Consider the following 16,340-nt stretch of genomic DNA (forward strand, 5'->3'; position numbering starts at 1 on the left):
CATCTAGGGCATAACAAAAGCTAATTTGCATACTCGACGCGGAATTCGACGGAAACGCCACCTAGCGGCCGCCAAAAAATTGCAGCTTAGATCCGACGGCGTACTAAGACGTACGCCTGTCGGATCTAGCCGAGATGCCGTCGTATCTTGTTTTGAGGATACCAAAACAAAGATACGACACGCAAAATTTGAAATTACGCGGCGTATCAAGAGATACGCCGGCGTAATATCTTTGTGGATCTGCCCCTAAAACTATAACTTTTTATTATTGCCTTATAAAGCTGAAGGCCAAGCAGAGACATAAAAGCAGAATTGTAATACAGATATAAAATATTAAACTAATGTTAGCATATGTGTCAGAATCTGTCCTTATATTAGCCTTCTGCAATACCCTGTACAGCTAGGCTTAGCCTGGGAGAATAAGGAAAAAAAGGTTGCAAAATAATTTGGCTTTACTGCATTGCACAGCGCTGTCAATCTAACACTGGAAAGTTTCTGGCAGGAGGCGGGAATGAGTTATGTCCAGTCAGAAAGTCCAGACCAAGTTGTCTTTTTTGCCTGCAGTGAACAAAAGTGATGCTACTGACCTGGCAATGTTGTCTGGCTAATGCATCGGGATCATAAAACTGGTTAACAAAATAACAAATGATTTATCAGATAAGCCACATACATATATTTAAGTGTTTTTATGTGCTTATACGGTCATCCTCCTTAAAGCAGATCTTCACTGCATCTGAGCAACACAAACCCAAAACAGTATTTAACAAATTTTTAATATTCAAAGCAAACTCCCCCATCTACAAATGTCTCCATACTTAATTTAGTTATTTTGTTAAATTTACTTTGAAAAACACCTTCCTAGCATTTCTGGCTGTGGACATCTTGAGTAAGGGTAAATTAATAATGTAGCTAGCATTTACTTTATGGAATTTATCTGCCCTTAGCTCAAGCAAGCATGCAGGTGGGTGTGCTTAGCTGGGAAAACCCCTCCTCCTCCCCTCCCCTTCTGTAGACTCCTGGGATGACATCATATGCCTAGGTAATAAACATAGAAGTAACAGAAGAAATGTAAAAAAAAGAAACGTTTAAAACAAGTAAATACAATACATTTCCCACCTATTTACTAATGCTAGCAGCATGAGGATGAAAAACAATCAATGTTGATTGGGAGAGTGACGTTCCACTTTAACAATACCTTTCAAAGGCAGCACACATTTTGGGGAATCTTAGCTGTTAGGAGCAATAATAGTTAGATTACACACATTAAAGCAGGGTTTAAAATTTCAAGTCTTGAGCTACTTGCCAGAGTTACTCGCCACCAGTTGCTCATCCAACCCCTACCCTGCCCCGCCTCTAATCCTGCCCCTAAACACGCCCTCATAAATTATCTAATGAAATTACACTATTAAATGTTTTATGCAGAATTAAGTTACAAAAATAAATATTATCGACAACTTTACGAATATTAACATAAAGAATATTTCATTGATCTGATTGTGATCAATAAATTAAGGATAAAATATGATTGGCTATTATAGGCAATGTACACATCACTACTGCCTTGTTAAAACAGAGCTCCACTCAAGGGGAAGCTCTGCTTATTTTCCTCCCCCCCCAACTGCCACATTTAGCACCTTTTGGGTGGGTGCACTCATTCGGAAGTTCAGCCCCCCTCCTCCTCCCCATGCATGTGTAGTAAGGAGCTGGCTGTGAAGCCGCAAGGCTTTACTGACAGTTTCTCTTATCCGAGATGGCGATGGCAGCACCCGAGAGCTAATTTAAAATTTGGCTTGGGTGAAGATTCATGGAGAGGTAAGTGTCCTAATAATAGAAGTCAGCAGCTACAGTATTTGCAGCTGCTGATTTTCACTTTTTTGTGAAGAAGCCTGGAGCTCTGCTTTAGAAAAGAAAAAGGGGGGTTCCCCTGGGTGGACTTTTAAGGCACTAATAATATTTCAAAATATACAGGATATTGAGAGTAAAAAAGGTTTTATTCACAATTGTACATATTCATCAATTTTTTTTTTAAATATTAAATTAAAATACAGAGTTCCAAAGATTGTCACCATATAGGTAAATACAAGAAGAAGAACCTGACGCGTTTTGGGATAACCTTCTTCAGGGGTGTGTAGAGAAGGACAATTAGTTCATGGATTATAAAGGATGATGAATATTTCATTGGATACGTTTTAAAAGAATTGAAAATATACACAGCACGCTGGGTTCAAGCAATGGGGTTGCCAGTCAAAGAAGGGTATCAGGATGTACAATTAATGCAAGTTTGGGATGTTCATCCCGTTAGGGAGAAATTATTCCAAAGATCAAGATGCCGGTGGATCAGCCAGAAGGGATATACTGGGACTGGAATGGAGGTCCCTGATTATATGAGATCCGCAGCAAACCTAATAATGTCTGCTGTCAAAGAGTACACTGAATTATTGACAGGAGCAACATCACAGCTTGCTAACCCAGCAAAGAATGCTCTGCTTTAAGTAAATATCTTAATGCTATATTAAATATAGCATTAAAGAAATTAAAACCAATGAATGACACTTTCACTGATTTAGGATGCAGAGAGACTTATAGCGAAGCACAGTACTAGACAGGAGAGTGGGAGCTGCCAAAGTTAACTTTTCCTATTAAAAAGCTGGTGATTTATTGCTAGGCGGTCCGAGCAACCAATCACCAGCTTGTTAATAGGAACTTTGGCAGCTCCCGCCCCCACCTCATCTCGCCCTCGGCTTAGTTCCACTCTCCCTATGTGATGAAGCAAGTGAAAATTTTGAGGGCCGCTTATACTAATTATGTTTTTAAATGCTCCTAAGTTTTTTTAGTTGTAAACCCTTACATGATATACCCATCACAGTGTGAAGTGAAAAGCTTTAGGAGTTTATCTGCAATCATCTCTCATCCACAGCTGTTCAAAGTACACAGGTGAGAGCATTTTTCTCAGCAGTAGAAGGCAGGGGATAGGGTTCTGATGTCACACACTGCACAGACCACAGAACTCAGTGTAATCTGAGAACTGAGTGGAGGGAGGGTCACCTTCCCTTCTACACAGAATCATAGAAAAACATATACTGATGAGGCTGTCAGTCACCTGCTATATGCAGGGGGAAGGGAGGGGCGAGTCCAGTCTTCTGGAATTATGATGGGTTGGCATGGAATATTAGGAGTGACTCATGCATATAGCAGAGGTAAGAAAGATCAAAAATAAATTACACTGGATGCTTTGGATTGAGGCAAGTGCACACTATAGAAGGATATGCTTTATTTATTTTTCATGTCTGAGGTCTACAACCACTTAGGTTCATAGGGCTATAGGCCACAATTCCTGAAGTTATATGTTCTTGTAGAATAGAACACATCACAAATCACAATTACATGTTGGTAGTAATGCATTGGAATACAGAGATATTTGTGGATAAGAGATTGGAATGGGATCATGCAAATCTTTGAAAGACCATTTGTCAGTTAGGAATATTATATTTTTTTCTACTTTGTTAATCATATAACAATATATATATATATATATATATATATATATATATATATATATATATATTTTTTTTTTTTTTTTAAATGGTGTGGAGTTCCTCCAAAAATCCACAACAGACCCCTTATCCGAGCATGTAACCTGGCCAACCGCAGAAAAGAGGGGGGCGCCCCCTCTCCTGAACCATACCAGGCCACATGCCCTCAACATGGGGAGTATGTCCCCATGTTGATGGGGACAAGGGCCTCATCCCCACAAACCTTGCCCAGTGGTTGTGGGGGTCTGTGGGCGGGGGGCTTATCAAAATCTGGAAGACCCCTTTAACAAAGGGGACCCCCAGATCCTGCCCCCCCTATGTAAATTGGTAATGGGGTACATTGTACCCCTACCATTTCACGAAGGAAGTGTAAATTGTTGTAAAAAAACCACACACACACCGTAGAAATAAGTCCTTTATAAAAAAAAAAAAATCCAGCGGTGGTAATCCATTCTTGGTCCTGGACTATCTTCTCATCACTGGACCGGAGAGGAGATCACCCGTCGCTGGATACCGACAACGTTGGAGCGGAGAGTCGGGACCGAGAGTGGATTACCACCACTGGATTTTCTTTTTTTTTAATAAAGGACTTTTTTCCACGGTGTGTGTGTGTGTTTTTTTACAACTATTTACACTTTCTTTGTGAAATGGTAGAGTACAATGGGTACCCCATTACCAATTCACATGGGGGGCAGGATCTGGGGGTCCCCTTTGTTAAAGGGGTCTTCCAGATTCTGATAAGCCCCCCGCCCGCAGACCCCCACAACCACCAGGCAAGGGTTGTGGGGATGAGGCCCTTGTCCCCATCAACATGGGGACATGGTGCTGTGAGGGGTCACGGACCCCCAAAGCATCCTCCCAATGTTGAGGGCATGTGGCCTGGTATGGTTCAGGAGGGTAATATCCATACCAGACCTGAAGGGCCTGGTAATTGAATTTGGGGGGACCCCACGCTTTTTTTTTTATGAATGAATTCTCTCTGAATTTCCGGGAGCCGACAATTCATTATAGCCGCAAGTCAGTTTTAAATTACTTTTTTTTCTTTCAGAAATGACAGTTCTAAGTACGGGAAACATGTGCTATTTCACATGCTTACTTTACACTAAATTTAAAGGAATATTTCACTTTTATTGTTTCACTTTAAGCATTATTAAATTCACTGCTCCCGAAAAAAATGGTGTTTTTTTTACTTTTTTTGCATTGATATATGTCCCCTGGTGCAGGACCCAGGTCCCCAAACACTTTTTAGGACAATAACTTGCATATTAGCCTTTAAAATTTGCACTTTCGATTTCTCCCATAGGCTTTAACAGGGTGTTCCGCGGCTTTTCGAATTTGCCGAGAACACCCCAAATTGTTCGTTGTTCGCCGAACAGGCGAACAGGCAATGTTCGAGTCAAACATGATTTCGACTCGAACTCGAAGCTCATCCCTAGTTAGGAACCAGAGGCCCTAATCTCCAATGATATTTCTACAACAAAAGCAAATCCAATATAGATAAGATAAAGCTTAAAGCTCAAACTGAATGTGTGCTAGCCTCGGCTCCCTCCCTTTTTCTACCCACTCCATCTTTCCTGGTGGGATGGAGAAATTTCTAACCTACATTTGCTTTCTGTGTAATTGTCATGTCATGTTTGTTATTATTTATGGTTAAACCTTTTATGAAAAAACTGTTTTTGTATATTTCATTAGTATCCTTCGCACATACTTCCTGACAAAGCCAGGATTATATTAAATTTCTCAACTCTACAAACCTGTATCCAGTATATCATATTTTCATTACATTATACCATTATTTTATAGATTTTAATGTGAATTGTAATAAAAATATATAATATTCTTAACTTACAAATGGTCTTTCAATGGTTTGCACCTATACAATCCCATTCCAATCTCTTCTTTAGTTCTTTCTAATCATTTAGGGATGATGGTGATGTGGACTTGTTCCTTCTATATACCCACAACTTATATCATTACATTTCTAAGGTATTTGTGGATAGCTTGTGTGGTACCTACAGACCCCATAAGTACTTAGCCAAATTTATCACATTTAACATTCAGAATGTGTAGGAAAACTCTACCTTCCACTGTAGTGTATGGTTATTTTAGATGAGTTAACCTGATTAGAGCATGCTGTCAAAGACTACATTTTCTAACATTTTCTTTTACAAGGTTAGGAAAGAGACAAGCGGTTCACTGGTTGCAACAGCTAAAAAAAATTCTAGTTACACAAATAACCAACACATGCTCCTAACATCCAAATGTCTACCCATAATTGCTTTCTTCCAGATTTGTAAAGCATCAAATACTCATCATATGCAACTGCTTTGGTTTATGTGAGAATCTGTTTAAAACCATTAAATAAATGTAGATGACACCAGCTTATTTTTATTTATTTTTTCAGCATCGGATGTGGAGAAAGAATCGCTCTATACATCCACATAGCAAATGCACTGGAGTAGATCTTAATAGGAACTTTGATGCAGGGTGGTGTGGTATGCTTTTTATGCTTTAACTTTATAATTTCACTTACGAAATAGGTCAAGCTTTTTCATTTTTTTTTTCTTAAATCAAAGGTTAACATTATGGAAAACATCCCATTCACCATACTCAAATTAACTACAAAAAAACTACAATAATCATATTGTCGATATTTACTAGTCTATTCACAGAGTGCACATTAGGCCTTTTGTAAATTAGAATTAGCAATGATTTAAAATATGCCCCTTTTTTGTTATCAATTTGATTCTAAAGCCCTGTACACACGATCGGATATCTGATGGAATCTAATCCGATGGATTTTTCAGTTGGATATCCGATGAAGCTTACTTTCATCAGTCTTGCCTACACACCATCGGTCAAAAATCCGACCGTGTCCAAACGCGGTGACGTAAAACACTAATGCCGCGTACACACGACCATTTTTCGGGCAGGATCATAAATAGACTCTGCCTGACCTAAGATGGCTGCCAGAGTAACATGAGGCACCAGCATCCTATAAGATAGCTGCCCCAATGACCCAGAAAAACCATAAAAGAACCATGCTCCTCTTGACTTCCTCTCTCTCTGCAATGCCGATAAGGTTTGGGAGCCACCTGCATTAGGCCCCGTACACACGAGAGGATCTATCCGCTGGAATTTATCTGCGGATCAGTTCCAGCGGATAGATCCGCTGGTGTGTACAACCCAGCGGATATTTTTCCGCTGAGTTTTTTCGGGCCGACCGATTTCCAGCGGATAAAAATTTCTTAGCATGCTAAGAAATCTATCCGCTGGAACCGGCTCCAGCGGATCGATCCGGTGGTCTGTACAGACTCACCGGATCGATCCGTCCGAACCCATCCCTCGCATGCTTCGTAATGATTCGACGCATGCGTGGAATTCCTTATATGACAGTGTCGCGCATGTCGCCGCGTCATCATTGCGGCGACGGCGCGACACGTCATCGCGATGGGAATTCGGCGCGGATTTCGATCCGATGGTATGTACACTCCATCGGATCAAAATCCTCAGAGGATTTATCCGCGGAAACGGTCCGGAGGACCGTATCCGCGGATAAATCCTCTCGTGTATACCCGGCATTAGAGAAAACAGACTGCAACTGCCGACACATTCGTTGAGACTGTGCTGATTAATGCAGATCAACACATGTGGTGTGAACAAGCTTGATAGCATGCATTTTAAGTGCAGGTTACGACAATGCACCAGTGGGAATGGGCCTTAAGAATATTAAAGGAAACTGTGTCTACAGAATAACTATTTCCTTATCTCTAGAGGAAGGAGCCTCCGATAATCCTTGTCATGAAACATACTGTGGACGGTTTCCAGAATCTGAACCTGAAGTGGCTGCAGTGGTTGATTTTATCAAACAAAATTTGGATATAATAAAAGGTTACATAACAATTCACTCTTACTCTCAGATGGTGCTGTTTCCGTATTCTTATAAAAAAGAGAAGTCCAAGGATCACGATGAACTGGTAAGAGACAGACCCACTTTGAAAATTTTTTTTAGATGTTGATGAATATTTATTGGTGACAGTCTAGTGGCTTAAAGAGAACAAAATATTTCATATACAGTTGTGCTCATAAGTTTACAATACATAGAATTGATGATTTCTTGGCCATTTTTCAGAGAATATGAATGATAACACAAAAACATTTTTTTCACTCATGGTGAAAGCCATTTATTATCAATCAAATGTGTTTAGTCTTTTTTAAATCATTATGACAACAGAAACTACCCAAATGACCCTGATCAAAAGTTTACATTAATACCATGTTTTGCCCCTCTAACATCAATGACAGCTTGAAGTCTTTTGTGGTATTTGTGGATGAGGCTCTTTATCTTCTCAGATGGTAAAGCTGCCCATTCCTCCTAGCAAAAAGCTTCCAGTTTCTGTAAATTCTTTGGCTGTCTTGCATGAACTGACAGGTTGACTTGGCCTTGTGTTTTGGATCATTGTCATGTTAGAATGTCCAAGTGCGTCCCATGCGCAGCTTCCTGACTGATGAATGCAAATGTTCCTCCAGTATTTTTTGGTAACATACTGCATTAATCTTGCCATCAATTTTGACCAAATTTCCTGCGCATTTGTAGCTCACACATCCCCAAATAATCAGCAATCCACCTCTGTGTTTCACAGTAGGAATGGTGTACTTTTCATCATAGGCCCCGTTGACTCCTCTTAAAATTTAGCGTTTATGGTTGTGGCCAAAAAGCTACATTTTGATCTCATCACTCCCAATGACTTTGTGCCAGAAGGTTTGAGGCTTGTCTCTGCGCTGTTCGGCATATTGTAAGCGGGATACTTTGTGGCATTTGCTTAGTAATGGCTTTCTTCTGGCGACTCGACCACGCAGCCCATCTTTCTTCAAGTGCCTCCTTATTGTGCATCTTGAAACAGCCACACCACATGTTTTCAGAGTCCTGTATTTCACCTGAAGTTATTTGCAGGTTTTTCTTTGCATCTCGAACTATTTTCCTGGCAATTGTGGCTGAAATTTTAGTTGGTCTACCTGACCGTGGTTTGGTTTCGACAGAACCCCTCATTTTCCACTTCTTGATTAGCGTTTGAACACTACTGATTGGCATTCTCAATTCCTTGGATATCTTTTTATATCCCGTTCCTGTTTTATCCAGTTCAACTACCTTTTCCCGCAGATTCTTTGACAATTCTTTTGCTTTTCCCATGACTCAATCCAGAAACGTTAGTGCAGCACTGGATAAAAGATGCAAAGGTCTGTCAGGAGTCCAGAAACTCACTGACCTTTTTCACACACACACACACTAATTACAAGCAAACATATCACAGGTGAGGATGGTTACCTTTTTTTTTTAAAGGGTAAATTTTATTGTACATATGAAAAGTATCATACAAGGATACAACGCAATACACATTTTTGTACATCAACTACTGATCATAGAAACATCCAGTTTACAGCCCGGATCTTGAGACACACTGCATGTTAGAAAATACAACAGAAAAACTTGAACCATAAACATAAATCATAATGGAAAATTATCACCTGTCTCACACCCTGCCTCCAATGTGCAAACCACTTAGACCCTCCAGCGCCCAACTTGGTTACAGGCCTCCACCCATCTCTCCCTCCACCTTTCAATTGCTAATTTATGCCCCTGCCTCTTCACCTGATACCCTTTCCACCCATCTAGCCCATACTGTATCAATTTTTTTAGGACAACCTCTGGCAGTGTAGGTCAACTTATACATCGGCACGGCCCTGTTTACCAGGACCACCCATTCTTGCAGGGACGGGGGTGACGGATTCTTCCATTTAAGGGCCACCGCTTTCTTAGCGTAGCAAAACAGTACTCTAAGCAGATTCTTCTGTGAGTTAGATATTTCCTCCTCTTCCAGATCCCCTAAGAGACATCTGGCCGGGGAGTAAATGTTCGGAAGCTCCATGGTATCCTCCAGAAATTTTAATATTTCCCTCCAGAAGCTCTCCACCCGGGGGCATAGCCATATCATATGAAAGAAATCACCCTCCGCTACGTGACAGCGAGGGCAGTCTGATGATTCCCGTCTACCCATCTTGTGTAAACGCTTGGGAGTATAGTAAATCCTATGAAGAAAGTTGAATTGAGTCAATTTGTCTCTAGCTGAGATCACCGATGGTACCAGCGTGTCCAGAGCCTCCGACCATGTATCGTCCGTGAGGGACGGTATATCTGCCTGCCACTGTGACCGCACCCTTCTCATTCTAGGAGAAGATGATGTCAACAGCATAAGGTAATATTTTGAAATCAACTGTGTATGTTCCCCAACAATTAGTATCCTTTCCACTTTAGAAGGGGAGAGCGCCACCACCCCCTGCCATATTGGGCATTTACCGCATGACGCAGCTGAAGGTATCGAAAAAAAAAGGTGTTGGGGACCCCATATTCCGATTTCAAATCCACAAAGGTCCTAAAGACCCCATCTCTAAATAGTTGATGAGCGTACTTAACCCCATACGCAGCCCAGCACGACCCATCTGGTACCTGAAATATCTCACAAAGTTGGGGATTATGCCACAAAGGAGCATTGGGGGACATCTCCAGAGCAGTCCCCCCCACCCTGACATTACACGTGTGAAAGATTTTATACGCCAGTTTTAACAAGCCTGCTCCGGATATGGGCCTTTCCTATATAGGACATTAATGAGTCCCTCATACGAATGGACCAGGGCCGCCTGGGTCGCCACAGAGGCGATGTCCATGTTAGGGAACCCCCACCAATGCACATGCGTGAGTTGGGCAGCCAGGTAGTAACATTACAGATTAGGTAGGGCCAATCCTCCCTCCCGTACAGGCAGGTACAGTGTGTCCAGCGCCACCCTAGCGGGCTTGGAGCCCCAGAGGAATGCAGAGAGCATCCTATTAATTCCCGTGAACCACTTCTTGGGGGTGTAGATCGGTGCATGCCAAAACAGGTACAGGAACCTGGGCAGGTAAATCATTTTAAACACGCTAATTCGGCCCAAGAGACCCAGTGGCAGCTTAGCCCAGGTCTGCAGGCTCTCCCTCAATCTCACTGTCAGGGAAGGTTCCCCCTGCTGGTGTTACTGCTATGTTATCCTTGGGCTGCAGTACTGGCGTCCACCAGCGGGGCGTTCTTAGCAGTGTGGAGCACACAGCCCTTCCTGCGTTCAGGTGTGACCTGAATGCAATCAGCACGCCTCTATAAATACCCGGCGTGTGTAATCACTCCTCGCCCTGGTATCGTCATACCTCCTGGACCTGAGCTTGTATTTGACCCTGATTTCTGGACCTGATCCCTGGACCTGATCCTTGATCCCTGCCTGGACTTGTCCTCCCTGTGTCCTGATTCCTGTCCCCATCCTTACCCATCTACTGACCTCCCATGTGTATGACCTTGGCTTGGCTCGTTTATGAATACGGTATTCCCCTTTATTTGTACATACTGTTTTGTCGTTTTATTGTGCACTGGTGGTTCACACATTTGTAAATAAACACCTTTTATTCCACTACTCACCTTGTTTGGTTCCTCTGTGCAGTCACACAGTCTGATCTACCAGCATTCCTGACAGTATACCAGGGCCATCCCTTGATCAGACGTGATTGCTTTGAGGAATCATACTGGTGTAGTGTGTGGCTCTAAAGATGGATTTCAATGAAATCATTTACTATTCTCTGCTGGCAGAGGAGGATGAGGAGTATTGTCGCCAGGTTTTTGAGGGATGGACAAGTGACCAGCTGATGGAAGCCATCCGATCAGCCCATTCCATGGTGGATCAGGGTTATATGTCTCATGATGATGTTCAGGCATTAATTCGGTTGTGTGTAAAGCCAGCTCTGTCATTTATTCCTGATGGCAGTGACGATTTCTCTCCCCCCTTCAGTCATGACCAAGTTGAATCCCTGGTGTGGTTATTAGAGGATGATCCAGTTTCTTTTGATGAACATTATTCCTCCTGTCCCCAGCAAAAGTTGTCTGAGTGCATTAGTTCAGTGCAGTCTCTGATTAGACAAGGTGTGTGTGAATCTGCTTTTGTTCAGCCTGTGCTGCAGGCATGGTCAGATCTCCTGATTCCTGCCTTTAATCCACCTGTTTCCAGCCCTGCCATTAACCACTCACCTTCCCAAAGATCCATCTGTCCATCACCAATGGCAACCCCAGTTGAAGCTCAGTATACACTGCTTCCCACCAGATACCAATATCCAGTCTCTGCTCCCTGTACCTATCCTGCATACAACCCACCTGTCTCTTCTCAGCCGCCTACTAACCCACAAAAACTTCCTCCAGCTACTGTTCCCTCTACTCTGCCATATCCCAATCCTCCTTTCCAGTCCGCTGCACCCCTTACCTACAGAGCTTCTGTGGCTAAGCCCAAGAAAAAACGAAAGTTTTTCCCAACCAAGATGATCCTGCCAGTAACCCAACCTGTCTCCACACCAACCAACCTGCTCCAGTCTGCTTGCATGCCAGCTGAACCTGATTCTGCCAAACCTCTACCTGCTATGCGGCCAGTTTGCCAGCCTGATCCTGTATGCCAGCCTGAAGTTCCTGTGCCAGTTTGCCAACCTGAAGTTCCTGTGCCAGTTTGCCAGCCTGAAGTTGCTGTGCCAGTTTGCCAGCCTGAAGTTGCTGTGCCAGTTTGCCAGCCTGAAGTTGCTGTGCCAGTTTGCGAGCCTGAAGTTGCTGTGCCAGTTTGCCAGCCTGAAGTTGCTGTGCCAGTTTGCCAGCCTAAAGTTGCTGTGCCAGTTTGCCAGCCTAAAGTTGCTGTGCCAGTTTGCCAGCCTAAAGTTGCTGTGCCAGTTTGCCAGCCTAAAGTTGCTGTGCCAGTTTGCCAGCCTGAAGTTGCTGTGCCAGTTTGCCAGCCTGAAGTTGCTGTGCCAGTTTGCCAGCCTGAAGTTGCTGTGCCAGTTTGCCAGCCTGAAGTTGCTGTGCCAGTTTGCCAGCCTGAAGTTGCTGTGCCAGTTTGCCAGCCTGAAGTTGCTGTGCCAGTTTGCCAGCCTGAAGTTGCTGTGCCAGTTTGCCAGCCTGAAGTTGCTGTGCCAGTTTGCCAGCCTGAAGTTGCTGTGCCAGTTTGCCAGCCTGAAGTTGCTGTGCCAGTTTGCCAGCCTGAAGTTGCTGTGCCAGTTTGCCAGCCTGAAGTTGCTGTTTCAGTGCCATCTGCCCTGCCTGTTTCAGTGCCATCTGCCCTGCCTGTTTCAGTGCCATCTGCCCTGCCTGTTTTAGCGCCATCTGCCCTGCCTGTTTCAGTGCCATCTGCCCTGCCTGTTGTGTCCCTGCCCGCTGCCCAGCTCGACGACCCAGAGTTTTCTGCCCAGCTCGACGACCCGGAGCCTGCTGCCCAGCTCGACGACCCGGAGTTTGCTGCCCAGCTCGACGACCCGAAGTTTGCTGCCCAGCTCGACGACCCGGAGTTTGCTGCCCAGCTCGACGACCCGGAGCCTGCTGCCCAGCTCGACGACCCGGAGCCTGCTGCCCAGCTCGACGACCCGGAGCCTGCTGCCCAGCTCGACGACCCGGAGCCTGCTGCCCAGCTCGACGACCCGGAGCCTGCTGCCCAGCTCGACGACCCGGAGCCTGCTGCCCAGCTCGACGATCCGGAGCCTTCTGCCCAGCTCGACGATCCGGAGCCTTCTGCCCAGCTCGACGATCCGGAGCCTGCTGCCCAGCTCGACGACCCGGAGCCTTCTGCCCAGCTCGACGACCCGGAGCCTGCTGCCCAGCTCGACGACCCGGAGCCTGCTGCCCAGCTCGACGACCCGGAGCCTGCTGCCCAGCTCGACGACCCGGAGCCTGCTGCCCAGCTCGACGACCCGGAGTCTGCTGCCCAGCTTGATTTGCCCCTATCTGCATCCCAGCTTGATGTACTTTTTGCCCAACTTAAGATTTCTGTACCCGCTGCCCAGCTTGAGCTGCACTTTGCCCTGTTAAAAGTCATGGACTTTCATCCGGCCCAACCTGATGTGACTTTATCTGCTGCCCAGCTTGACACCACGGACTTTCCCCAGCAACATCTAATTGGAGCGTCCGGAGGCCGCTCCTTTGGGGGGGGGTACTGTCAGGGAAGGTTCCCCCTGCTGGTGTTACTGCTATGTTATCCTTGGGCTGCAGTACTGGCGTCCACCAGCGGGGCGTTCTTAGCAGTGTGGAGCACACAGCCCTTCCTGCGTTCAGGTGTGACCTGAATGCAATCAGCACGCCTCTATAAATACCCGGCGTGTGTAATCACTCCTCGCCCTGGTATCGTCATACCTCCTGGACCTGAGCTTGTATTTGACCCTGATTTCTGGACCTGATCCCTGGACCTGATCCTTGATCCCTGCCTGGACTTGTCCTCCCTGTGTCCTGATTCCTGTCCCCATCCTTACCCATCTACTGACCTCCCATGTGTATGACCTTGGCTTGGCTCGTTTATGAATACGGTATTCCCCTTTATTTGTACATACTGTTTTGTCGTTTTATTGTGCACTGGTGGTTCACACATTTGTAAATAAACACCTTTTATTCCACTACTCACCTTGTTTGGTTCCTCTGTGCAGTCACACAGTCTGATCTACCAGCATTCCTGACACTCACCTTCATGGGGGTCAAATTGTTAGTTACGTAAGTATGGATCGGCAGTTGGATCTCCACTCCCAAATAACGAAATTTAGAGACTATCTTCAGTGGGGCCCCCGGGGGCAACCCCGGGACATAGGCAGGATCAAAAGGGAATAGAATGGATTTATTTAAATTCACCTTAAATCCTGAGAACCGGCCAAACTCTGAGATAACGTCTAGGGGCCTGGGCAACGAATCCTCCGTGTCGGACAGATATACAAGCATGTCATCCGCATATAGGGATGTCTTTTCTTCCAGCTCATTGACCGCACACCCCCTCACACCCACATGTTCTCTCAGCAGAGCTGCCAGCGGCTCTATAGCCAGGGCAAATAGGAGTGGTGACAATGGGCACCCCTGTCGAGTGCCCCTCGCTATGCTGAATGAATCTGTGACTGTATTGTTAACCCTGATCCTGGCCCTTGGCTCGGCATACAGTATCTGAACCCACTTTACGAATCTAGGACCGAACCCCAGCCGCCCAAGGACCGCCACCAGATATGGCCATTCAATGGAGTCAAACGCTTTATGCGTATCGAGGGACATCACCACCCGAGTATCCGGCGTGGGACCCCCAGTTTGTAGGATAGTAAAGAGTCGGCGCAGATTGATAGCCGTCGAGCGTTCAGGTATGAATCCCGTCTGATCATGATGTATAACCGACTCAATCACCTTATTCAGTCGCTTAGCCAGTAGTTTGGCTAACATTTTGGCGTCAGCATTAATTAGGGATATTGGTCGATACGATTCAAGATCCTTGTGCGGCTTAGGGATCAACACTATAACCAATCAATCAACTAATCAAACCCCCCCCCCCTGGTACGCATCCATATACATTTTGAGCAGTTGGGGAGCAAGGCTTTCTGCATATGTGGTGTACCATTCTGCAGGAAACCCGTCCATACCCGGGGTCTTGTTCGGGTTTAAGGACCTCATGGCCGAGACCACCTCCTCCACTGTGAGAGGACCATCCAAGTCTTCCGCCACCCCTCCCGAAAGTTCCAGGAGGGGTATTGGAGCCAGATACTCCCTGACTACCTCCATGTCGTAGTTAACTCTCGAGGTGTATAGATCAGAGTAAAAGGCCACAAAGGCCTCAGCTATGTCCATCTGTGACGTGCATAGCTGCATCTGTGCATCATATATTCGTGGGATAGAGGTTGGCGATTGGTGTGAATGGGCCAAGTAGGCCAGCAACTTACTGTTTTTGTCCCCAAATTCAAATACACGTTGAGCTTGGTAAAGCAATTTTTTCTGCGTTTTTTCTACCAGGACCAAATCCAGCAAGCGCATATTTTCTCTCCATTTGCTATGGGTATCAGGGTTGGGATTTTTTATATAGTCAACCTCCGCCTCAGTGGCTACTTGCTCCGCCTCCCTGACCTTCCATTCCCTGTCGGATTGGAAATGTTTAACTTCAGCCTTGACTATACCCCTAAGCGAAGCCTTAAACGCCTCCCATGTGACTCCCACTGGCACCTCCCCTCTGTTTTCCAACCAGAAAGTGTTAATGGACCTGGCAACGGACTGCTCAAAACACTCCTTCTTGAGCCATAGGGGGCTCAGTCTCCATAGTGCATAGCCACGGGGTCTTTCCATATCAATAGTAATAAGCAAAGGGGAGTGATCGGAGACGGCCCTTGGCAGATATTGAACTCCCATCACCCTCGGAAGAAGTGCAGTGGATACAAAACCTAGACCTAGAGAGGGTGTTAAAGGTGGAAGAATAACACGAGTATGCTTTAGTATCAGGATGCCTCCAACGCCAGGCCTCCACCAAATCATAGTGTTTCACACATGCCTCCAAAGGTGACCCCCTCACAGCCGCCATCCCAAACCTGTCCTTATCTGGGGACAACACAGCGTTCATATCCCCGGCCAAGATAAGTGGTTCCTCTGCCATCTGAACCACCTCTGCCATCATAGCATCCCACACCCCTACTGTAAACGGGGGCGGCATATAGACCGCCACCAGGGTGTACATCTGGTTATTAATACACAGCACCAGGGCCACATACCTACCCAAGGGGTCCAGTTTCACGGATTTGGTCGTGAATAACAGGGATTTACAAATAAGAACCGAGACCCCCCTGGCATAATTAGAATATGTGGAGTGGAATGCCCTGCCGACAAAGGCCCTATGGAGCGCCAGTGTCCTGGAACCCACCAGGTACGTCTCCTGGAGAAATATCACCTGTGGCTTACGTTTCATAATATATTTGAACAC

The 16,340-nt window shown here is 45.3% G+C and overlaps 1 protein-coding gene across 1 annotated transcript in view; it reads left to right on the forward strand.

Annotated features, from left to right (window-relative positions):
• CPB2 (carboxypeptidase B2) overlaps nucleotides 1-16,340 on the forward strand; it is an 85,646-nt gene that overhangs the window by 39,899 nt on the left and 29,407 nt on the right. Inside the window, exons 9-10 of the mRNA XM_040341261.1 lie at nucleotides 5,938-6,028; nucleotides 7,308-7,510. Of these exons, the coding sequence (XP_040197195.1) occupies nucleotides 5,938-6,028; nucleotides 7,308-7,510 (294 nt within the window). The remainder of the gene's footprint in view (nucleotides 1-5,937; nucleotides 6,029-7,307; nucleotides 7,511-16,340) is intronic.

Source organism: Rana temporaria, chromosome 2 (assembly GCF_905171775.1).
Source record: "Rana temporaria chromosome 2, aRanTem1.1, whole genome shotgun sequence".
Classification (NCBI taxonomy): domain Eukaryota; kingdom Metazoa; phylum Chordata; class Amphibia; order Anura; family Ranidae; genus Rana; species Rana temporaria.